Source organism: Mobula birostris, chromosome 15, assembly GCF_030028105.1.
Source record: "Mobula birostris isolate sMobBir1 chromosome 15, sMobBir1.hap1, whole genome shotgun sequence".
Classification (NCBI taxonomy): Eukaryota; Metazoa; Chordata; class Chondrichthyes; order Myliobatiformes; family Myliobatidae; genus Mobula; species Mobula birostris.
The window spans coordinates 4,973,682-4,998,036 of record NC_092384.1 but is presented as its reverse complement, the minus strand read 5'-3'; the positions used below and the strand labels follow the sequence as shown (position 1 = coordinate 4,998,036).

Below are 24,355 nucleotides of genomic sequence, written 5' to 3'. Positions count from 1 at the left end.
CCGAGACTTCACGGTGCAAGCCACGCTTACTCAGTTTGCAGATGACACAAGGTGTGGCAGCACTGGGAACTACAAGGAGGACGGTGATAGACTGCCACAGGATAGAAACAGGCTGGTCAATGAAGTGCAATGTAGAGAAATGTAAAATGCAGTGATTTGGTAGGGAAGCAGACGAAAGGTGATACAGATAACCCTCATGTCATGGTAGTTTGGATCTTGGACATTTCTCCTTACAGAACTCATAAATCAATACCAAACAGTTTGGGATATGCAATAAAAATATACACTTACGAAATTTATGGGAACAATGCAATATATAAATAAATACACATTTTTATGCAGCTCATATTTCTTGATGCAGGCACATCTTTGCATTACAGAAAATTGCAATGCAGTTAATTTTCTGGGACTACGTAACTTACACAATGAAGGGATTAGCCCATGAAGATTAAAGGAAACTGTTCTCAAAGTAATGCAAGAGAAGGGGGACTTGGCACTGAGGGTGAACGTCAGTGAAAGTGAGAGGGAAGGCTGGGAAAGTGGTTAATGAAACATACATAATGCTAGACATTATCAGTAGAAGCAGGAATGTAATGCTGAGCCTCTGTAAAACACTGACCTGATCTGTTCACTTCTGGTTTTGACATTATTAAAAAGTTGTGGAGCTACTAGAGACGGTCCAGAGGAGATTACGAGATCTTGGGATAGAAAAGATGCAAGAATTGAATAGAGAGACTGGAACTGTTTTCTTCGGAAAAGAGGAGGCTGAGTAGAGTTCTGATATAATGATATTTTGGCATATAAAATAACAAGGTCTTGATAAGTGGATGAAGAGGCTGTTCCTTTTGATGGAGTGGTGATAGATGTCATAGGTATCAGCTGTGTATGAGCTATCTTATGTATTTCTATTTATTTTGTTTTATTATTATCATTAATATTATTATTGTCTTCTTTATCTTTTGTGGGGTTTTTTTGTGCTGCTTCAGATCCAGAGTAACAATTATTTTGTTCTCCTTTACAGTTGTGTACAGGAAATTACATTTAATACTCTAGAATCTTGAAGGTAAAAGGGAATCGAATTATAGTGACAAGAGGGATATATAGTGTTAGCCAGAATCTAGACCACTGATATGGGGGGGGTAGGATCTATGGTGACCTTTTCTGGAGGGTAGTGGATATATATGCAATGGGGAAACATTTGTAAGGATATGGAGAAGGGAGATGAGGGGTGGAACTGATGATCTGTTCTGGTAGAGGATCTTCACAGATATAGTAGGCTTAATGGTTTCTTTCTGTGCTGTAGCTATTTTCAAATTCTACAGTATGATTGAATGATTTTGAAAGTAACGTTTTACCAAGTGCCCTGGCCAATAATTGTTTGTCAATGATTGTTTGTCAAGACCTGAGGAATGGTCTCGGCCTGCAACATTGACTCTTCATTTCCCTCTATAGATGCTGTCTGATGTTAAATTCCTCCGGCATTTTGAGTGTGTGTTTTTCTGTCATTGGCACCGTTGCTGCTTGTGAGAGTGGTTTCCTTTTCACAATAGCAGTCACCTGGCTGAACTATGACCTCTGATAACACAAGGAAACCTGGAACTTACAACACTGAGCTTTCTCTTCTGAAGAAGATAAGGCAGCCTTTCTGTGAAACATCCCCTCTCAGTTATGAGATCGATTTAATTTTCCACAGCTTTACAATCCTTCATTCTGGTGATACTGGCTCTAGATGGGATGCATCTACCTGCAAACGTTGTTCATCCAGTGCCTCAGCCCAGTTATACAAAGAATAATTGAACTGGCTGATTATTACCGTCAGAAGACCCAATATATAGTGAATAGCTTCTGTTTAATGGCAACAAAAGAAGCATTTCACCATCGGACAGATCATGCCATACATGCTTAGTACAAAACAAAAAAGCACGAAGCCAAATATGGTGCTGCAGCTACTGAGGAAGTGCAATATTGGTGGACAGCTGATGGTAAGCTAGTAAACTGGATAGGACATCAGTGGCAAACCTATCACTTACGTTGTTCCACTTATATCGTTTTCCCAATAAATAAGATCTAGAACCTAGTCTTGTAGTTATTATAACAAAATCGACACATTGAGAGTTAGGGAGCCCAGACAAATCAACCTGAATTGAAGAACTGACAGGGAGACAGAAATTATCTGAAAATGAAAATCTTTTTATCTTCCATTGTTATCTATTGATTTATCTCCTATATTAATGACTTAAATGATAATGTGGTAAACTGAATCAGCAAGTTTGCACATGACACCAAGATTGGGAGAGGCAGGGCTTGCAGCTTGGTCTGGACCAGCTGAAAAAGTGGGCTGAGAAATGACTGATGGAATTTCATGCACACATGTATGAGGTGTTGCACTTTGGGAGGACAGACTAGAGTAGGACTTACACAGTGAATGGTAGGGTTCTGAGGAGTGTCGTAGGACAGAGCGGTCTAGGAATACAGTTCCGTAATTCCTTGAAAGTGCTGTCACAGGTAGAACAGGCTGTAAAGAGAACTCTTGGCACATTAGCCTACATAAATCAAAGTATTGAGTACAGAAGGTGGGATGTTAGATTGAAGTTACATAATATGAAGCTGAACTTGGAGTATTATGCGTAGTTTACATCACATGCCCACAGAAAAGATATCAGAAAGAGTTCAGAGAAAAGATGGATGTTGCCAGGGCTTGAGGACTTGAGTTATAGGGACAAGTAGAATAGGTTAGAACTTAAACACAAGAGATTTTGCAGATGCTGGAATCTTGAGCAACACACATCAAAATACTGGCAGAACTCAGCAGATCAGGCAGCATCTGTGGAAAGGAATAAATTGTCGATGTTTCAGCCCACGTTCACTCATCAGGACTGGAAAAGAAGGGGGAAGAAGCCAGAATAAAAAGGCACATTCTGTGGCACTTTCACTCCGTCTCTTCCCTGTAACAGTAACCAGAACGGTACACAATACTCCAGGTGCAGTAGAGACAGGTTGATTGCCTTGGAGACATTGATTGTGAAAACCATCAGTTCACATGCTTCAATGAATGAGCTTGGCACCGCTTCCAGGACACAGGGGTGTAGCATTTGTCTGTGAATCGAGTCTCAGCTACTGAGGCTTAGGTGACTTTGCTTCTGAGGTGTTGTCACCCCAGGAGGTTGAACAGCAGTTTCCTGTTAGTTCTGAAGATTAGCTCCACTCTAGTGGGAGATACTGCAGTGACAAAAGTTAATAAAAGAAGCAGCCTTGTGTGACATCAGTCTTCACTGAGATTGGTTTTTTTGTGGGTCTGTTACCTTCAATAACCAGTGCATTGATGAGACCATGTCCAGAGAACAGTATGTAGCACAGGTCTCCTTATTGAAGGAAGGAGTTAGTTGCAACAGGAGCAATTCAGAGATTTATCAAATCATCAGGAATGTGAACAACTTTGCAATGGGCAAGGTTGGAAAGGCTAGGCTTGAATCTCTAGGACTTCAGAGGAAATTTGATTGCAAAATATGGGATTCTGAGGGTCTTGACAGTACGGATGTGAAGAGTATGTTTCTATTTGTAGAAAACCTTGAAACAGGAAATTATTGTTCAAATATATGCGGTAGCCTGTTTAACACAGAGAAGTGTTTTTTGTTTCTTTTTGAAGGTTCTGTAAACCTTTTCCTCAAAAGAAGGTTGAAGCTAAATCTTTCAATATTTTTAACACAAAGATTTTTAATAATTCTCGATCTATGAGTAAGAGACTACTGTAGGTACATGGAAATGGGCAGTTATCCTATATATTCAACTCCAACTTCCTTGGAATACATCCAGTTCTACTTTCAAGGCAGGGATCTACTTTAGATTGAAAAGTGCACTCTGTGCTACGGGTGTGGTCCCACCAAAATGTCCAGTTGTGGTAGGTCCTCTGTACCCTGAAGTAAAATTGAGCTTCAATATCTGGAGTGTAGAAGAATGTGCTGATATTATTGAGATGTACAAGATTCAGGGGAAGCATAGAATGAGAGGCTGTTTCATCTATCTAGAGTCTAGAACAAGGAGTTGACAATTCAGGACTGAAGGAGAAGAAGCAAAAGGCAATGAACCTTTGGAATTCTCCCCTCAGCTGTAGCTGGTTTGTAAGCTGGTAGAATGGCTAAACACAGTCCCATCACTGTGAACCATAGTATTTTTGATCAGAAAAAGAGGTTTATGTAAATGATTTGTGTGCTGATATTTACTTGATTTATTATCTGCAGAGCTGGACATATTCTGTGTCCTGACAGAAGGCTGCTACAAGGTCTGTGACATTATTGTCCTTCTCCTTTTTCAATCCGTGTGTTTCCCCACAGATTACCCATCGTTTTCTCCTGCGCTGCAACCACCGAGGGAGATGCGAACTTCAATATCATATGTGATGTGAAGACAAAGGTCGCACCCCTGAACTTAAATGTAAAGATGCATGTTTACAGCATGAATGTTGTAGTGAAGTGTGAAGCCAGTAATGGGACTGTGACTGAACTCAATCGACAGAGTATCAATGAGATTGCTTTTGGAGAGGTTAGTACTGAATAACACCAGCACAACTCATCACTGCGCGATCTAACATCTCTTCAACACCCAGTGCAAGGAAATATTTTCCAGGAAAGTTAAGGCCTGCATCATCTATAAGGAATCAGACTTATCTTTTATAATTTTGCATGCCAATCTATGGATGCAGTAGTAACTTCAAACTTCAAGTAGGGACAAATCACATGTGTTAAAGTGTGTGTATGTGTATGTACGAGTTCATGGAGAAGACAAAAAAATTAACATTTTTGAGTTAGTACTACAGCAATAAAGGTCTAACCTGTGTATTTTACAGAATAGAAACAGTGTGAATTTTGAGTTTGTCACAAAAGGGACCTGTGTTGCTGGAAATTCAGAGGGCAATGGGTTGCTGCAGATGGTGACGGATGTTAGTTGTTTCAAGTGATTGGAGCGATAGAGTTTACACTGAGAATGGTGTGAGATAGTTGCAGAGTGTGCCCCATACTGTGGCTGGGGCTACATTAACTAGTGAGACTTTGCTCCTCAGCCTCTCTTACACACTTCTGCTTCCCTACTGGAAACCACAGCTTCCGCAACAGTTGGTGACCGTATTCCCATAAAATTCTTTTGCATGTGTTTTTAAAAACATTATTAACCAGCACATTGGAACTTGGCTGTGTTAAAATATGACATAAGGGAGGTTTAAGAAAAAAACCCTTGTTTGATGCTAGTAAACCCTAATTTGTACCAAACAATGTATACAAAAGTGTCATCCTGAACTGATATTATGTTTTTTCACTCCTGGACTTCTCAGAATTATCACAGAGAGGTGTATTGTGAGACCCTTGAACCTGTTTATTGCCTCACTAGATGCCAGTTGATCTGTACTTTAGCTAGGTGCAATTCAGAATGAGAATCAGGTTTAATATCTGATGCACCATCACTGTGGCAGTGAGAGATTGAAGTTGACCTTGAACACTCCTTCCAGTTGGTTGGCACAGGTTTTCAGTGCTCTACCAGGCACACTATTGGGACCTGACATCTTGCAAAGGTTTACCCTCTTGAAAGATGTTCTGATATCGGCACCTGAGATAGAGATCACAGGTCACCAGGTGTTGTAAGGATATGCACAGGTGTAGTTTTATTCTCCCTTTAAACGTGTGCATAAAAGACATTTAGCTCATCTCAGAGTGAAGCGTCCTAGACATTTATGATGTTAGATTTTGCATTTTTGGACGCAATGGTCTGCAAACACTGCCTGAGTTGACGTGCATCCGATTCCGTCCCTAACTTCAATCAGATTTGTCTTTTTTCGCTTTTGATATAGTCTTCCACAGTTCGTCCCTGGACTTCTTGTATAATTCTGGATCAGCAGTCTTGAATGCCACAGATCTAGCCCTCAGCAGACTATAAATCTGCAGGTATATCCATGGCTTGTGGTTTGGATATGTCCAACATTTTCTCGAAGGCACACACTCATCCACATAGGTTTTGATGAAGTCAATGATAACTGTGGCATATTCATTCAGATCTGAAGATGAATCCTCGAATGTTGCCCAGTCCACTGACTCAAAGTAGTCCAGTTAGTGCTCCTCCACCTCCTTTGACTATACAGTACCTTCTTGGTGCTACGTTCTTAGTGTTTGCTTACACATCGGAGTAGGAGTACAGCCAGCTGATCAGACTTCATACAGCGCAGGCTTGGGATGGCACGGTATGCATTTATGATGTTAGTAAAATAGAGGTCAAGTTCAAAGTAAATTTATTATCGAAGTTCATATGTCACCATATACAATCTTGAGCTTCATCTTCTCGTGAGCATACTCCATTACTCCATCATAGAACAATAACATAATAGAATCAATGAACCAACGGGTGATCAACCGGTGTGCAAAAGACAACAAACTGTGCAATACCAATGGAAAGAAATAATAATAGTAATAATAATAATAATAAAAATCAATAAATATGAGATGAAGAGTCCTTGAAACTAAGTCAAGGGCTGTGGGAACATTTCAATGATAGGTCAAGTGAAGTTGAGTGAAGTTACCCCCTTTGGTTCAAGGCCTAATGGTTAAGTGGTAATAACTATTCCTGAACTTGGTGGTGTGATTCCTAAGGCTCTTGTACCACCTTCCTGATGGCAGCAGCGAGAATTGTGCGTGACCTAGCTAGTGGGGTCCCTGATAATAGATGTTGCTTTTCTTGTGACAACGCTCTGTGTAGATGTGCCCAATGGTGGGGAGGCTTTAACCGTGATGGACTGGGTTGAATCCACTACTGTACTTTTTGTAGGATTGTCTGTTCAGGGTAATTGGTGTTTCTATACCAGGCAGTGATACAGCCAGTCAATATACTCTCCACTACTCATCTATAAAAGTTTGTTATTACGAATCTTCACAAACTCCCGAGGAAACAGAGGTGCTGCTGTGCTTTCTTCATAATTGCACTCTCTTCTGAGCCCAGGACAGTTCCTGCAGAATGATTACACCAAGGATGCTCTACATCTCTGATCCCATGATAAGGACTGGCTCATGGGCATCTGGTTTTCCCCTGCTGAGTCAATGATCAACCTCTTGGTCTTGCTGACATTAAGAAGTTCTTCTTGTGGCGCAACTCAGCCAGATTTTCAATCTCCCTCCTATATGCTGATTCATCACCACCTTTTATTCTGCCTATGAAAGTGGTGTCATCAGCAAACTTGAATACGGCATTGGAGCTGTGTTCATCCACACAGTCATAAGTATAAAGCAAATAGAGCAGGGGGCTAAGCACACTGCCTTGAGGCACATCTGTGCTGACAGAGATTGTACAGGAGATCGTGTTGCCACTCTGAACTGACTGGAGTTGTAAGTGATGAAACTGAGGATCCAATTACTTGAATGCTATTGAATTGGAAGTGTGTTGTCTCCTCTGGTTTCGTAGATGAAATGCTGGTGCTAGTTTTTCTGAGACTTCTTTAAGCTGTCCTGGTTGAAATCCCCTGCAGTGATAGGGAAGGCACAAGGAAGCACTGTTTTGTGACTGCTGATCATGGTGCTCAGCTCCTGCAGTGCCTGTCTGACATTGGCCTGAAATGGAATCTATACCGTTAACAGGATGATGACAAGAAATTCCCTTGGCAGATGAAATGTACAACTGCTAGATGTTCCGAATTGGATGAGCAAGACTGAGACAGATCTATCACATTTGTGTACCACAATGACCTTATCATAAAGCACACTCCACATCCTCCACCTTTAACAGACTCAACTGGCCTGTCTTTGTGGAGAATGCTGATGCCATTGGGCTGTAGAGCTGCATCTGAAAGGGCAGCAGTGAGCTATGTTTCTGTGAAGCAAAGTCCACAGCAGTCCCTGATATCCCTCTGGTATTGCAATCTTTCATTGAGGTCTTCGATTTTGTTTTGCAAAGACTGTACTGTAACTCACCAGCAGGTGAATTCGGTAGGGGGATGAGCCTAATCACTCTCTGTTTCAATCGTACCTGTAGCCCAATGTGCCTTCCCCGCTTCTATTTTCTTAAACTTGAACTGCACTCACAATCTGAGTCTGCCATCTGGGGTCCATCAATTTTGACGACGTTTTTAAACCTCTTTAAATAATGTTGCTTTCTGAAGTACCCATGGCTATGGCTGTGGATTTCAGCTGTAATAGTCCAGAAACGGAAATAATTGATGATTCCCATTGGAGCTACACACAAAGAGTTGCCACTTATTGGTACCATCTTAACAAGCTTAACTTACCAGTGGGATGTGGGAGGTAATGTGAGCACAGGGAGAATGTATAAACTCCTCATAGACAGCAACTGAAGCCAGAAACAAATCTGTGAGGCAGCAACTCCATCATCTGTGACCCTGTGCAACCTGATGGTCTTTATTTATGAAATAACATCCTATAATCACCTTAACCAAAATCAGTGGTGGGTTATAATCTGACAGTTTCCAGCATGGTGTTTATGTTGAAGAGTCTGATCTTCGTACTGTTGTCAATTCGTTCACAGGTGGAACTGAATGACCACATCTTCTATCATTTCATCATTGCAAATAATGGGGCTTTTAACTTTGACTTTGAATGGGGGCTTTCAGGTCCCCCGAGATCTCTCAGCTGCCTCAAACTAACTTGCAAGGAAAGAAGTGTTGAAGCAGGAAATAGTGTCTCGGCAAAGATCGAATTCCACCCAGATCACAAGTTGCAGCTTAAGGATGTGAAGCTAACACTGCAGGTAGGTAATGAGCTGAGCCCCACGTGCACTGTCACAGGTGGCAGAAAGTGTGTGTTTATGCTGAATTGTGTCAGTAAGCAAGGTATCTCCAGAAACCTCACAATTCAGAAATAAACATGAGTGGATAGAATTTCTAATTGATTAACAGTTTAAAATTTGCCCTGAACCATGCTATCACATTTTTTAATTCAGTGAACTGGATTATGTTCACAAATGTGAAACTCATTATCAGCAAATACTGAAATTCAGGAATGTTTGAATAGGAAACAGGATACAAGTATCTATTGATATACAAGTATTTATCGACAGACATCAATTTATGAATTTTCACCATAACAACAAAGGATCTTTAGGATAAGTATCCATCATTTAGAACATGGAACAGTACAGGAACAAGACTTTCAGCCCACAGCTTTGGTGCTGAACTTGATGCCAATCTAAACTAGTCCCATTTGCCTGCACATGGTCCATATATCTGTATTTCCTGCTGGTTTATGTTTCTGTCTAAATATTCTTCAACGTTGCCACTGGTTCCAGAAATCCTTCATTGTTCCCTTGAACACCACAAGCTCCTTTTCCAGGGATACATGGGCATGGACTTGACCCCAGAAGAGGTGCAGGACCCTTGCCTGCTCGCTGTCTGGATCCCTTGGCCAGGCCTGACATTAAGGTCCCCTCCCATCCCTTCCTGACTGGATAACCAAAGATCAGGAGCATGGGGTTGGTGTGGCCAGAACCTGAGGAGGAGCTGTTTCAGATATTTAGATAGAGGCTGGAATATCTCATAATTCTGTATTCACATGATACACCATCTGCTCCCAGCCTCAGAAACGACAGACAGTTTGGGAGTCCATAGATCAACGTAAGAACCTGTTACACAGTACTGCTCTGTGCAACACACTCCCCCCTCCCCCTCCCCAAGGGGAGGAGACCGATAAAAAAAGATCACCGCTGAGAACTTCCTTGTTGCCACACAGCAAAATGGACCACTATGGCATATCCGCAGGGCAGGCATGGGCCTGTGTCTGCCCTGCGGATGTGCCACAGTGGTCCATTTTGATAGAAGAAGGTAAAGAAGTAGTTTCATGAGCTGTCAAGAAGATGTCACAATTGGTTGCTTTATTCACTAGTGCCATCTTTCTCAAATAAACACTTACTTGGAGGTTCCGTTGAAAACCCTTCAGTGTGATTTGGTCAAAAACCAGATAGGTTCCCAGAGATGTGCTCTGGCTGTTGCCCAATAAGCCATGTTAATAGGCTCTATAACAGAGATGATGCATTGGATGCATTGCCAGAGGAAGGAAGGACTGAAGCTCTGGCTGTCAGCCTCAGATTGTGTATCATCATTGAATGAAATCAGTATCAAATTGCCTGGGCTTTCAGACAAAAACTCCCAGCCAGGCTTCAGCCCGAAATCTTTTTATGCATTGCATAAGACATTGGATCAGAATTAGGCCATTCAGCCAATCAAATCTGCTCTACCATTCGATCATAGTTGATTTATTTTCCCTCTCAACCTCATTTTTAACCTTACTAATCAAGAACTAATCAAACTCTGCCTTAAATATATCAAAAGCTTTGGACTCCACAGCCCTCTTTGGCAATGAATTCCAGATTCAAGACCCTCTGGGTAAGGAAATTCCTTCTCATCTCTGTTGTAAAGGAAAATCCATCTATTCGAAGGTTGTGTTCTCTGGTCCTAGACTCCACTACTACTGGAAACATCCCTTCCACATCCACTCTCTCCAGCCCTTTCAATATTCAGCAGATTTAAATGAGATCCCCCTCATTCTTCTGAATATCAGGGAGTACAGGCCCAGAGCCAAGTTAACCCTTTCATTCCCAGACTAATTCTCATGAACCTCATCTGGACTCTCTCCAATGGCAGTACATCCTTTCTTAGATGGGGAACTCAAAACTGCTCACAGTACTCCAAATATGGTCTGACCAATGCATAATAAAAAAAACAGCATTACGTCCTTGCTTTTTCATGCCACCCCTCCTAAAATGAATGCTAACATTACATTTGCCTTCCTTACTACTGACTCAACCTGCAAGTTAACCTTTAGGGAATCCTGCACGAGGACTCGCAAGTCCCCTTGCACTTCAGATTTCTAAATTCGCTCCCTGCTTATATAATAGTCGACATTACTTCTTCTATCAAAATGCATGGCCATACAGTTCCCTACACTGTATTCCATCTGTCACTTCTTCACTCATTCTCCTAATCTGTCTAAGTCCTTCTGCAGACTTCCTGCTTCCTCAGCAAGAAGCATCAGGAACAAAGGTGATGAACTGAGAGCTTGGGTACATACATGGAATTATGATGTAGTGGCCATTACAGAGACTTGGCTGGCACCAGGGCTCAATATTCCCAATATTCCGGGATTTCAGTGCTTTAAAAGGGATAGAGAGGGCAGAAAAAGGGGAGGAGGGGTGGCATTACTGGTCAGGGATACTATTACAGCTACAGAAAGGGAGGATAATGTAGCAGGATCCTCTTTTGAATCAGTATGGGTGGAGGTCAGGAACAGGAAGGGAGCAGTTACTCTATTGGGAGTATTCTATAGGTCCCCTGGTAGCAGCAGAGATACTGAGGAGCAGATTAGGAGGCAGATTTTGGAAAGGTGCAAAAGTAACAGGGTTGTTATCATGGGTAACTTTAACTTCCCTAATATTGATTGGCACCTGATTAGTTCCAAGGGTTTGGACAGGGTAGAGTTTGTTAAGTTTGTCCAGGACGGATTCCTGTCACTGTATGTTGCCAGGCCGACTACGGGGAATGCCATACTAGATCTAGTATTAGGTAATGAACCGGGTCAAGTCACAGATCTCTCAGTGGGTGGGCATCTGGGGGACAGTGACCACTGCTCCCTGGCCTTTAGCATTATTATGGAAAAGGATAGAATCAGAGAGAACGGGAAAATTTTTAATTGGGGAAAGGCAAATTATGAGGCTATAAGGCTAGAACTTGCGGGTGTGAATTGGGATGATGTTTTTGCAGGGAAATGTATTATGGACATGTGGTCAATGTTTAGGGATCTCTTGCTGGATGTTAGGGATAAATTTGTCCCAGTGAGGAAGATAAAGAATGGTAGGGTGAAGGAACCATGGGTGACAAGTGAGGTGGACAATCTAGTCAGGTGGAAGAAGGCAGCTTACATGAGGTTTAGGAAGCAAGGATCAGATGGGTCTATTGAGGAATGTAGGGTAGCAAGAAAGGAGCCTAAGAAGGGGCTGAGAAGAGCAAGAAGGGGGCATGAGAAGGCCTTGGCGAGTAGGGTAAAGGAAAACCCCAAGGTATCCTTCAATTATGTGAAGAACAAAAGGATGACAGGAGTGAAGGTAGGACCGATTAGAGATAAAGGTGGGAAGATGTGCCTGGAGGCTGTGGAAGTCAGCGAGGTCCTCAATGAATACTTCTCTTCGGTATTCACCAATGAGAGGGAACTTGATGATGGAGAGGACAATCTGAGTGAGGTTAATGTTCTGGAGCATGTTGATATGAAGGGAGAAGGGGTGTTGGAGTTGTTAAAATACATTAGGACGGATAAGTCCCCAGGGCATGATGGAATATTCCCCAGGCTGCTCCGTGAGGGGAGGGAAGAGATTGCTGAGCCTCTGGCTAGGATCTTTATGTCCTCATTGTCTACAAGAATGGTACTGGAGGATTGGAGGGAGGCAAATGTTGTCCCCTTGTTCAAAAAGGTAGTAGGGATAGTCCGGGTAATTATAGACCAGTGAGCCTTACGTCTGTGGTGGGAAAGCTGTTGGAAAAGATTCTTAGAGATAGGATCTCTGGGCATTTAGAGAATCATGGTCTGATCAGGGACAGTCAGCATGGCTTTGTGCAGGGCAGATCGTGTCTAACAAGCCTGATAAAGTTCTTTGAGGAGGTGACCAGGCAGATAGATGAGGGTAGTGCAGTTGGTGTGATCTATATGGATTTCAGTAAGATATTTGACAAGGTTCCACACAGTAGGCTTACTCAGAAAGTCAGAAGGCATGGGATCCAGGGAAGTTTGGCCAGGTGGATTCAGAATTGGCTTGCCTGCAGAAGGCAGAGGGTTGTGGTGGAGGAAGTACATTCAGATTGGAGGATTGTGATTAGTGGTGTCCCACAAGGATCGGTTCTGGAACCTCTACCTTTTGTGATTTTTATTAATGACCTGGATGTGGGGGTAGAAGGGTGGGTTGGCAAGTTTGCAGACGACACAAAGGTTGGTGGCGTTGTGGATAGTGTAGAGGATTGTCGAAGATTGCAGAGAGACATTGATAGGATGCAGAAGTGGGCTGAGAAGTGGCAGATGGAGTTCAACCCGGAGAAGTGTGAGGTGGTACACTTTGGAAGGACAAACTCCAAGGCAGAGTACAAAGTAAATGGCAGGATACTTGGTAGTGTGGAGGAGCAGAGGGATCTGGGGGTATATGTCCGCAGATTCCCTGAAAGTTGCCTCACAGGTAGATAGGGTAGTTAAGAAAGCTTACGGGGTGTTAGCTTTCATAAGTCGAGGGATAGAGTTTAAGAGTTGTGAGGTGATGATGCAGCTCTATAAAAATCTGGTTAGGCCACAGTTGGAGTACTGTGTCCAGTTCTGGTTGCCTCACTATAGGAAGGATGTGGAAGCATTGGAAAGGGTACAGAGGAGATTTACCAGGATGCTGCCTGGTTTAGAGAGTATGCATTATGATCAGAGATTAAGGGAGCTAGGGCTTTACTCTTTGGAGAGAAGGAGGATGAGAGGAGACATGATAGAGGTGTACAAGATATTAAAAGGAATAGATAGAGTGGATAGCCAGCACCTCTTCCCCAGGACACCACTGCTCAATACAAGAGGACATGGCTTTAAGGTAAGGGGTGGGAAGTTCAAGGGGGATATTAGAGGAAGGTTTTTTACTCAGAGAGTGGTTGGTGCGTGGAATGCACTGCCTGAGTCAGTGGTGAAAGGAGATACACTAGTGAAATTTAAGAGACTACTAGACGGGTATATGGAGGAATTTAAGGTGGGGGCTTATATGGGAGGCAGGGTTTGAGGTTCGGCACAACACTGTGGGCCGCAGGGCCTGTACTGTGCTGTACTATTCTATGTTCTATGTAACACTGCCTACCCCTCGATCTATTTTCTTATTTTCTACAAACTTGTGTATAAAGCCATCAATTCAATCATCCAGACCATTATAATGTGGAAAGGAGTGGACCCAACACAGACCCCTGCAGAACACCACCAGTCACCAGCAGCCAACCAGAAAAGGCGGCCTTTATTTCCACTCTGCCTTCTGTGGTTAGGCAATCTTCTTGGACTAGTATTTTTCCTATGATACCATGGGCTTCTATCTTGTTTTGGAACCTCGTGTACAGGACTTTGTCAATGACCTTTTGAAAATCCAAATAAACAACATCCATTTCCTCTCTTTTGTCTATCCTGCCTGTTATTTCCTCAAAGAATTTCAACAGATTTGTCAAGCAAGATTTCCCCTTGAAACCATACTGAGTTAGGCTTATTTTTCCATGTGCTCCCATGTAACCCCAAACCTCTTCCTTAATAAAGACTTCTTGCCAAATGCTGAAGTTAGGCTAACTGGCGTATAATGTCCTGTCTTGCCTCCCTCCATTCTTAGAGTGGTGCTGCATTTGCAATTTTCCAGCCCTCCGGAACCATTCCAGAATCTAGTGATTCTTGAAAGGTCATTACTAATGCCTCTACAATCTCTTCATCTGCCCCTTTCAAAATCCTGGGGTGTAGTCCAGCTGGTCTACTTTCAGACCTTTCAGCTTCCCAAGCACCTTCTCCTTCGAAATAGCGACTATATTTGCTTCTCCCCCAACAGTCTCAAAATTCTGGCACACTGCTGGTGTCTTCCGCAGTGTAGACTGATGCAAAATACTGATTCAGTTCACACAAAAACAGGCATTTCAGCCCATCACATCTATTCAAGAGAAATAGACTTTGCAGGCTAAGCAGCATTCAGTTGTCTGCCCTTCGTTGCCCTTGAGAGGGTCGTGGTGAGCTGCCTTTTTGAACATCTTCTGTTCGTGTGGTGTGGGTTGACCCACAGTGCTGTTAAGGAGGGATTTCCTGGATTATGACCCAATATGGAGAAGGAATGGCAATATATTTCCAAGTTAGGATGGTGTGTGGCTTGGGGGGTAAATTACAGCTGGTGGTACTCCCCACACTTTTGCTGCCCTTCCAGCTGGTAGACTTGGTGAGTTTGGAATGTGCTGTCCATGGCATGTGGACACTGTCCTTCAGGGAGGAATTGTAACAGAAATAGAGACTGAGGCACTGTAAACATACAGATAGCCGTTTTATGAAATTACTGGAGGTCCTATTGGAGATGAAAGTCTCTGAACGATACCACAGCTGCGGAGTAACAATGAGTGATCAGTGTGACAGCCCAAGAACTGACCAGCCAATGGGCTACATTGTAAATCATGTTAATAAGGGGAACCCTGCTCTTGTCCACAGATACAGAAAGGTCCTCTTTTTTCCTGTGTGCTCACTGGGTATACAGTGATTCCAAGCATCCACTTGTCTTTTACGACATATGATTTTGGGGTGTGTTTTATCTATAACGCTGGCATGACACCTCGCAAGAAGATCCTGATCATCACCAATAAACAGGAGCAACCAGTCAGGTAAGTGAGCAACACTTGTTAACCTCACTGTTACGAGAGTTTACAGTAATTGTTTCTGAGAGCAACTGGCCTGAATGATTACCTGCAGGAATTTGAGTCCAATGCCTCTAACTAATCACATATATGCCAATATCTTTGCATCCTGTTTAAGTGTCTGTCTAGTCATATGGTCATGGCATAACTCAACACAAAAGTAGGCCCCTCAGCCTAACTCATCCATGTCAACCACAATTCCCATCTAAACTGATCCTGTTTCCCAACATTTGGCCAATATCCCCCTAAACTTTTCCTATTGATGTACCTATTCAAATGTCTTAAATGTTGTTATTGTACAAACCCGACCACTTACCCTAGCCGCTCATTCCATATAATCACTAACCTCTGTGTGAAAAAGTTATCCCTCAGGTCTCTTTTAAATCTTTCCCCTCTTACCTTAAACCTATGCCCTCTAGATTTTGATTCCTTTTTCCTGGGAAAAGACCATGTACATTCAGCCTGTCTATGGCCTTTATGTTTTATACAGCTCTGTAAGGCCTTTGTTCCAAGGAATAAGATCCTAATAATAATCTCCTTGTAACTTGGACCCTCAGTTCTTGCACGATTCTCGTAAATCTTCTTTGCATTCTTTCAAAGTTAACTATCTCTTCCCTCTAACAGGGTGGCCGAGACTGGGCACAATACTCCAGGTGCAGCCTCACTTAATGTCTTGTGCACTGCAACAAAATATCTCAACTCCCGTACACAGTTCCCTGATTGGTGAAACCCAGTATGCCAAATGCCTTCTTCACCACCCTGTCCCATCTACCCATGACACTACCGTAAGGGAACCATGTACTTGTACTCTTTGGTGCTCCTGTTCTACATACCGTATAATACTCCCTCTGGCCATATTATTCACTCAGCAAGTCCAACCCAGGTTTGGCTTCCCAAAATACAGCACTTTGCAATTGTCTGAATAGAACTCCAATTACCATTCCCTTGGCTCATTTCCCCAGCTAATCAAAGTCCCCCTGTAATTTTGATAACTGTCTTCAGTGTCTATGATACCACCAATTTTAGTGTCTTCTGCACAACAATGGGCCCAGCACCCATTCCATAAGACCATACAACATAAGAGCAGAATTAGGCTATTTAGCTTGTAGAGTCTGCTCTGCCATTCAATCCTGTTAGATCCTCTTTTTCCCCTCCTCAGCCCCACTCCCTGGCCTTCTTGCCATAACCTATGACGCTGTATCCAATCAAGAACCTAACAAGGTATGCTTTAAATACACTCAACTACCAGATCTCCACCGCTGCCTGTGGTAAAAAATTCCACAAATTCACCACCCTCTGACTAAAGAAATTTCTCCAGGTCTTTGTTTTAAATGGACACCCCTCTATCGTGAGGCTGTGCCCTCTTGTCCTAGACTCCCCCACCATGGGAAACATCCGTTCCATATCTACTCAGTCTAGACTTTTCAACATTCGAAAGGTCTCAATGAGATACTCCCTCATCCTTCTATGTTCCAGTGAGTACAGAACCAGATTATCAAACATTCCTCATATGATAACCCTTTCGTTCCCAGAATCAGCCTTGTAAAAAAGTTTTTACTATCCACTTTGATATTGTTTGCTAGCTTGCTTTCACATTTCATCCTTTCCCTCCAAAGATTCTTTTAGTTGCTCTCTGTAGGTTTTTAAAAGCTTCCCCATTCTCTGTCTTCACACTAATTTTTGCATTGTTGTATGCCCTGTCTTTTGCTTTTACATAACCTTGTCAGCCAAGGTTATACTATTTTGCCATTTGAGATTTTCTTTGTCTTTGGAATACATCTATCCTGCATCTTCCTTATTTTTCCCAGAAACTCATGCCATTTCTGCTGTGCTGTCATCCCTGCCAGCATCTCCTTCCAATTTATGTTGGCCATCTCCTCTCTCATACCACTGTAATTTTCTTTAATCCACAGAAATATTGCTATATCAGACGTTACTTTCTCCCTATCATATCTCAAGCTGAACCTAATCATATTGTCTGAGTCCGAAATGTCAACTGTATTCTTTCCCATAGATGCTGCCTGGCCTGCTGAGCTCCACCAGCATTTTGTGTGTGTTGCTTGGATTTCCAGCATCTTCAGATTTCCTCTTGTTTGTGATTCAATCATATCGTGATCACCGCCTCCTAAGGATTCTTTTACTTTAAGCTCCCTAATCACTTCTGGTTCATTACATAACACCCAATCAAGTAAAGCTGAATGAAAAACTGCTCTAAAAAGCCATCTTATAGGCATGCAACAAACTCACTCTTTTGAGATCCATTACCAACCTGATTTCCCTAATTGACCTGCATGTTGAAATCTCCCATGACTATCATAATATTACCCTTTTGACACCTCTTTTTTATTTCCCATTGTAATTTGTGGTCCACATCACGGCTGCTGTTCGGAGGCCTGTATATAACTGCCATCAGGATCCTTTTACCCTTGCAGTTTCTTAACTCAGCATCTTCTGATCCTATGTCACATCTTTTTACTGATTTGATGCCATTCTTTACCAGCAGAGCCACACCACCCCCTCTGTTTACCTTTCTATCCCTCGATACAACGTGTAACCTTGGACATTCAGCTCCCAACTACAACCGTCCTTCAGCCACGATTCAGTGATGGCCACAACATCATACCATCACATCACAACATCAACTTCAAGTGCAACAAGTTCATCTACCTTATTTCTTATACTCTGTGAATTGAGATACTGTATCACACTTTGAGTTCTGTATTTACTACCCTTTTAGATTCTGCATCTCTAATGCACTAATACTCACCCTGCTGGCCTGCCATTTCTGACAGTCAGATTTTATACCATCTGTCCTATCCTGAGTCCTTTCACTCATGTTCCACCCCACCTCCACCGCCAAATTAGTTTAAACCCTCCTCAACAGCTCGAACAAACCTGCCTCAAGAATATTGGCTCTCCTCTCCCCTTGAGTTCAGGTGCAACCCATCACTTTTGATCAGGTCATACCTCTCCCAGAATAGATCCCAATGATGCATTCCAGTCATAGTCATAGGCCTGTAGTCTGAGAAGCTATTTTCCACCATCGTCCTCTGCCTTCTACCACTCATAGGCTTTGAAATTGTGTGAGATAACTGTCCATCAAAAGAAGACCTGAATCAAAATCAGAATCAGCTGTAATGTCAATGGCATATGTCCAATGTTCCGTCTAATTTGTAATGCCCAGTGACAACTACATGTGCATGCTGAATAATTTCTTCAGTAAAAACAGTATAAATAAGCCAGTTCTAAAATCTGCAGACAAATCATTGAAAACTCCACGTTGTCAACACCGTCCACATCAGAAACCGGAAAAGGAAATGCGATTGTGTATGATCATGAAATATACTTAACATGCCAACAAGGTAGAGGGTGACAACCTTTTGTGCGCAGTTTAAATTCCTTTGTGCACTAGTAGTAAAAGATATGTGCATGCACACACCTCAAAGGGAACATTGCATGTGTCATGAAATTTGTTGTTTTGTGACAATAGTATATTGCTATATATCATAATAAAAAATATAAATTAAAATAAGAAATATATATAAAATTTAATTGAATATGCAGTGGCCACTCCATACCGTACCAGACGGTGGCAGAACCAGTTAGAATGCTCTGCACGCTACATCTGTAGAAATTTGCCAGAGTCGCTAGTGATGTACAAAGTCTACTGAAACTACTAATGAAGTATCATCAAGGTTGTGCCTTCTTTGTAATTGCATCGTAAGTTAGGCCTAGGATTGATATTCAAAGATGTCGACACCCAGGGACTCAAAACTGCTTTCCACTGCTAATCCCTCGATGATGGCTGGTGTATGTTCCCTTGACTTACCCCTCCTGAAGTCCACATTCAATTCCTTGGTCTTGCTGACGTTGAGTGCAAGGTTGTTGTTGCAGCACCACTCTACCAGCTGATCTGTCTCACTCCTGTACACCTCCTCGTCACCGTCTGAGATTCTGCCAACAGTTGTGCCATCAGAAAATTTTTAGATGATGTTTGAGCTGTGCTTAGCCATACAGTCACGTGTATAGAGAGCAGAGCAGTGGGCTAAAGCAAGCATCCTTGAGGTGCACTAGTGTTGACTGTCAGTAAGCTGGAACTTTTATCTCCAATCCACACTGACTGCGTTCTCCCAGTGAGGAAGTCAAGGACCCAGTGGTAGAGGGAGACTCAGAGGCCCAGACTTTGGAGCTTGTTGATTAGAATTGAGACCATGATGGTACTAAACATGGGCTGTAGTCAATAAGGTGTTGTTGTCCATGTGATGCAAGGCTAAGTGGAGAGCCAGTGAGATTGCATCTGCTGTGGATTGATTGAGGAAGTAGGCAAACTGCAGTGAGACCAGGTCCTTGCTTAGGCAGGAGTTCATTCTGTCCATGACCAACCTCTCAAAGCACTTCACCATAGTAGATATGAATATAGTGAGGCAATAATCATTGAGGCAGCTCACCCTGCTCTTCTTGGACACTGGTATGATCATCGCTCTTTTGAAGCAGGTGGGAACCGCTGACTGCAGCAGTGAGAGGTTGAAGATGTCCTTGAACATCCCTGCTGTTGGTTTGCATAGCTTTTCAATGCCCCACCAGGTACACCCTCAGAGCCTGATGATTTGTGAGGGCTCACACTCTTTGAAAAATGTTCTGACATGGACCTCTGAGACAGAAATCACAGGGTTAGCAGATGTACAGGGATTTGTACAGTTGTAGTTTATTCCCTTGCAAAACGTGCATAAAAGGTGTTGTGCTCATCTGGAAGTGAAGTATCGCAGCCATTCATGATGTTAGGTTTTGCTTTGTAAGAAGTGATGGCAAACCTTCTCAGAGTTGATGAGCATCTGATTCTTTTCCTAACTTTTAATCAGAATTTTTTTTCACTCTTAAAATAGCCTTCCATAGGTTATACTAAAGGTCTCGTATAGTTCTGGATCACTTGTCTTAAAAGCCACAAGTTTAGCCCTCAACAGCCTCTGAGTCTCCTGGTTCATCCACAGCTTATGATTTGGGTATATCCAATATGTTCTCAAGGCACACTCATGCTCACAGGTCTTGATGAAGTCAGTGATAACTGTGGCGTATTCATTTAGATTTAAATATGAAAACTTGAATATTTTCCAGTCTACTGTCTCAAAGCAGTCTTGCAAGTGCTCCTCCACCTCCCTGGAGCATACCATTTGGTCCTGACCACTAGTCTTAAGGCTCTGACTATATGCTGGGAGTAGAAGTAGAGAAGTACTTTGAGATGGCACAGGAAGCATTCTTGATGGTGGTATAATTGTGCTCAGAGTGTGTTGGCGCCTCTGGTGATATGATAAGGCTGAGGATTAATACTGAGGCAGCATGTACTTTGCAAAATTATGTGGTCTGATTTGTGCTTTGTCTGCCTAGTGAAACTAAAACAAGTCAGCTGCTGTTTAGAGAATATTTGTGACATTACACCTGTGAATGAAGCTGAGGAATGACTGAATAAGCAGTCAGGGCATTCAGCAGTGAGGCAGTGACATCAGGCTAGCCCCACAGAGACTGGGGTTTGAGGAAAATCCATGTTTGTGGAAGATCGTTCCTGTCAGACTGAGTGAGTCTGACCTAATATGAAAATGGGCAGTCACAGGTTGGTTATTGTGAGTATAGGTCCACAGCTTCAAATTCTCATATGTATCACTAAGATTGTCTTAATCATGTAGTATGGCACTAAATCAAGTATGGCAATAAATCATGTCCGTGATAGAAGTCTTTGACAGAACCAGGTCTGACTAAACTACCAAAAAGACCCTAAGGTTTTGACCTAATCCTCAACCCGAATCTATTCTCTACTCCTTGTTCATTGCTTTTTGTCATTCAGTGAGGATCGGTATTGGTGCTGGAGAATGAGATATTTCCTACTTTAACAAAACAGCAGCACATTCTCTCCACTCAGACAAAGACAATAAATTTTGCATGCCTCAGAAAGATGGCCTTTGAAAGCACAAATGAGCGTCTGCTAGGAAAGAGATTCTCTCTTTAAAATGCATAAAGACACAATTCCAATTATTAAATCTGATACGTGAAGAAGTTCCATACTTAATTAAGGAAGTGGAGATTTTGACGCCGTCCAGAAAGAATGCATGAAAGAATAAACATATAAAAGGCGATTAGATACACAGAGAGGTACAGTGGGATAACGGCCTAGTGCAGGTAAATAGGATTAGTGTGGACAGGCATCGTGGTCAGTATGAATGGGGGGAGAGGGGACAAACAGCCTGTTACTGTGTTGTACATTCCCATGATTCTGTGATTCTCATGTTTTGTTTAATTACAACAATTAAGCAAGAAAGAGTGCAGAGAAGATTTCCAAGGATGTTGCCTGGACTTAAGGACTTGAATTAAAACAAAAGATGGGATGAGCTGAACAACACACACAAAATGCTGGAGGAACTCAGCAGGCCAGGCAGCATCTAGAAAAAGAGTACAGTCAATGTTTTGGCCCAAGGATGGGGAACTACCTATTGGGAGTTGTCCTCTAAGACACACACATCATCTGACATGGAAGTATATCACTGTTTCTTCACCATCACTAGTTCAAAATCCTGGAACTCCCTCCTGAACAGCACTGAGGGTGATCTCACAGAGTTTTATAATATTATGTGGGACTCGGGTAAATTGGATTATCATGGTCTTTTTCCCAGGGTTGGGGAATCTAAAACTAGAGAGTGAATGTTTGGAGTGAGAGGGTAAGGATGCAAATTTTCCACACAGAAGGTAGTGGGGATCAGAGGTGGAGATGGTTAGCAACTTTAACTTCCTCAGTATTATAATTTCAGAGAACCAGCACATAAGTGAAATTATGAAGAAAACACGGCAGCACCTCACTTTCTTAGAACTTTTTGAAGATTCGGCATGACATCTAAAACTTTGAGAAACTTTTATAGATGTATGGTGGAGAGTAAATTGACTGGCTGCATCACAGCCTGGTATTGAAACACCAATGCCCTTGAACAAAAAGTCCTACAAAAAATAGTGGATACAGCCCAGTCCCTCACAGTTAAAGCCTTCCCATCATTGAGAACATCTACACAAAGCATTGTCACAGGAAAGCATTGTCACAGGTCCATCACCAGGGACCCCCACCACCAGGTCATGCTCTTTTCTCACTGCTACCATCAGGAAGAAGGTACAAGAGCCTCAGGACTCTCACCACCAGGTTCAGGAACAGTTATTACTCCTCCACCATCAGGCTCTTCAACCAGAGGGGACAACTTCATTTAATTTCACTTGTCCCATCTTTGAAATGTTCCCACAACCAGTGGACTCATTTTCAAGGACTCTTCATCTCATGTTATCGATATTAATTGTTTATTTCTTTAACATTATTATTTGCTTTTTTATTTGGAGAGTTTGTTGTCTTTTGCACACTAGTTGAACACCCAAGTTGGTATGGTCTGTTATGGATTTAATTCTGATTAATATTATGTTATGGATTTATTGAGTATACCCGTAAGAACTTTGTATGAAATGAGTCGTCAGAGCAAGTGGTACAGGTGGGCACAATTACATTTACCTACTTCAGCAGATAAGTGGATGGGAAAGTTTTAGAGCGATATGGACCAGAGGTTGATCAGGCTAGTTTAGGAAGACATCTTGCTAGGCGTGGCTGTGTTGGGTGAAGGGCCTGTGTCCTTGTTGTATGAAGAGAAGGTGGCTAACTTGTTCTTTGAGGTAAGAAGTATCACATGTGACATTGCTGCATCTCAACCAGAAGCCTCTCTGTTTATGCTTTCTTGTCCTGTGATATTTTTCACTCTTTTGTTACATTTTCCAGGTCACTAGATACTTTCCAGCACATTTTTGTCAAATTTTAAGCAATTCTTCTGATCATTTGCAAAAGTAAAATTCTTGCTAGTGCCTGTCCTTTCACAATTCCAGGTTTGGCCACATGGCAGTGCTGCAGTTCACTCACTAATTGGATATCAAATATTGATTATTTATTACAATAAAAAGGAGTAGGTGTGAGGATTGGGATTTCTCAGCCAACTTTCTGTGGGGAGGCTAGAGACGTAATGAAGATTGAAAAATCACAAACCAAGACTGTTCGGAATATAACCAGAAAGCATGTTGGTATCGGGCTTGATAGGATTATTGCGATGTTGACACTGCTGTGTTAACCATGGGCCAATTAGCAGTTTTGTCTCCAAGGAGTCTGCAGGCTGAAATACCATTTCAGATTTATAGAATCACAGGGAAAAGGTCCTTCAGCCCACCAAATGCACTTTACACTCATCCCACGTCATTCTTCACACATTTCCATCACCATTCTCCCCTTCACTTACACACTAGGGGAAATTTACAGCTGCCAATTAACTTAACAACCTGCATGTCTTTGAGATGTGGGAGGGAACTGGAAGGAACAAAATCCATTCAGTCATAACTCCATACAGACAGTACTGGGAGTCTTAGAAGCTGAGCTTGGGGCTGTACCAACTTCCTTCTGTGCTGCCCTGAAAGTGGACACTTTCTGTTTATTCAAGGGATATGGATTTCGCAGGCTTAGCCAGCATTCAATTCCCCGACCCTAGTTGCCCTAGGGAAGGTAGTGGTTAGCTGCCTTTTTGAATCACTGCAGCCTTGAGGGGCAGGAGTCCCCACAGTGCTGTTAGGGAGGGAAACCCAGGGTTTTGACCCAGTGATGGTGAAGGAATGGTGATACATTTCCATGTCAGGATGGTGTATGTCTTGGAGGACAACTTCCAATTGGTGCTGTTGCTTTTGCTGCCCTTGTCTTCCAGCTGGTAGAGGTGGTGGGTTTGGAAGGTGCTGTCTAAGGAGTCTGGGGGAGTTGCTGCGGTGCATCCTGTAGACGGTACACCCTGCTGACACTGTGTGTTGGTGGTGGAGTGAGTGGGTGGTTCCAGATGAAGTCACTGTCAAGTGCGCCATGACATCCTATGTGGTGTTGAGCTTCTGGAGTGTTGTTGAACC

At 42.5% G+C, this 24,355-nt stretch overlaps 1 protein-coding gene across 7 annotated transcripts in view; it reads left to right on the top strand.

Moving 5' to 3' along the window:
* The window catches only part of hydin (HYDIN axonemal central pair apparatus protein), a 981,559-nt gene that overhangs the window by 866,446 nt on the left and 90,758 nt on the right, over nucleotides 1-24,355 (top strand). For all 7 annotated transcript variants that reach the window (XM_072279252.1, XM_072279251.1, XM_072279249.1 and 4 more), the window contains 3 exons: nucleotides 4,332-4,539; nucleotides 8,512-8,733; nucleotides 15,204-15,373. In XM_072279252.1, coding sequence (XP_072135353.1) covers nucleotides 4,332-4,539; nucleotides 8,512-8,733; nucleotides 15,204-15,373 — 600 coding nt within the window. The remainder of the gene's footprint in view (nucleotides 1-4,331; nucleotides 4,540-8,511; nucleotides 8,734-15,203; nucleotides 15,374-24,355) is intronic.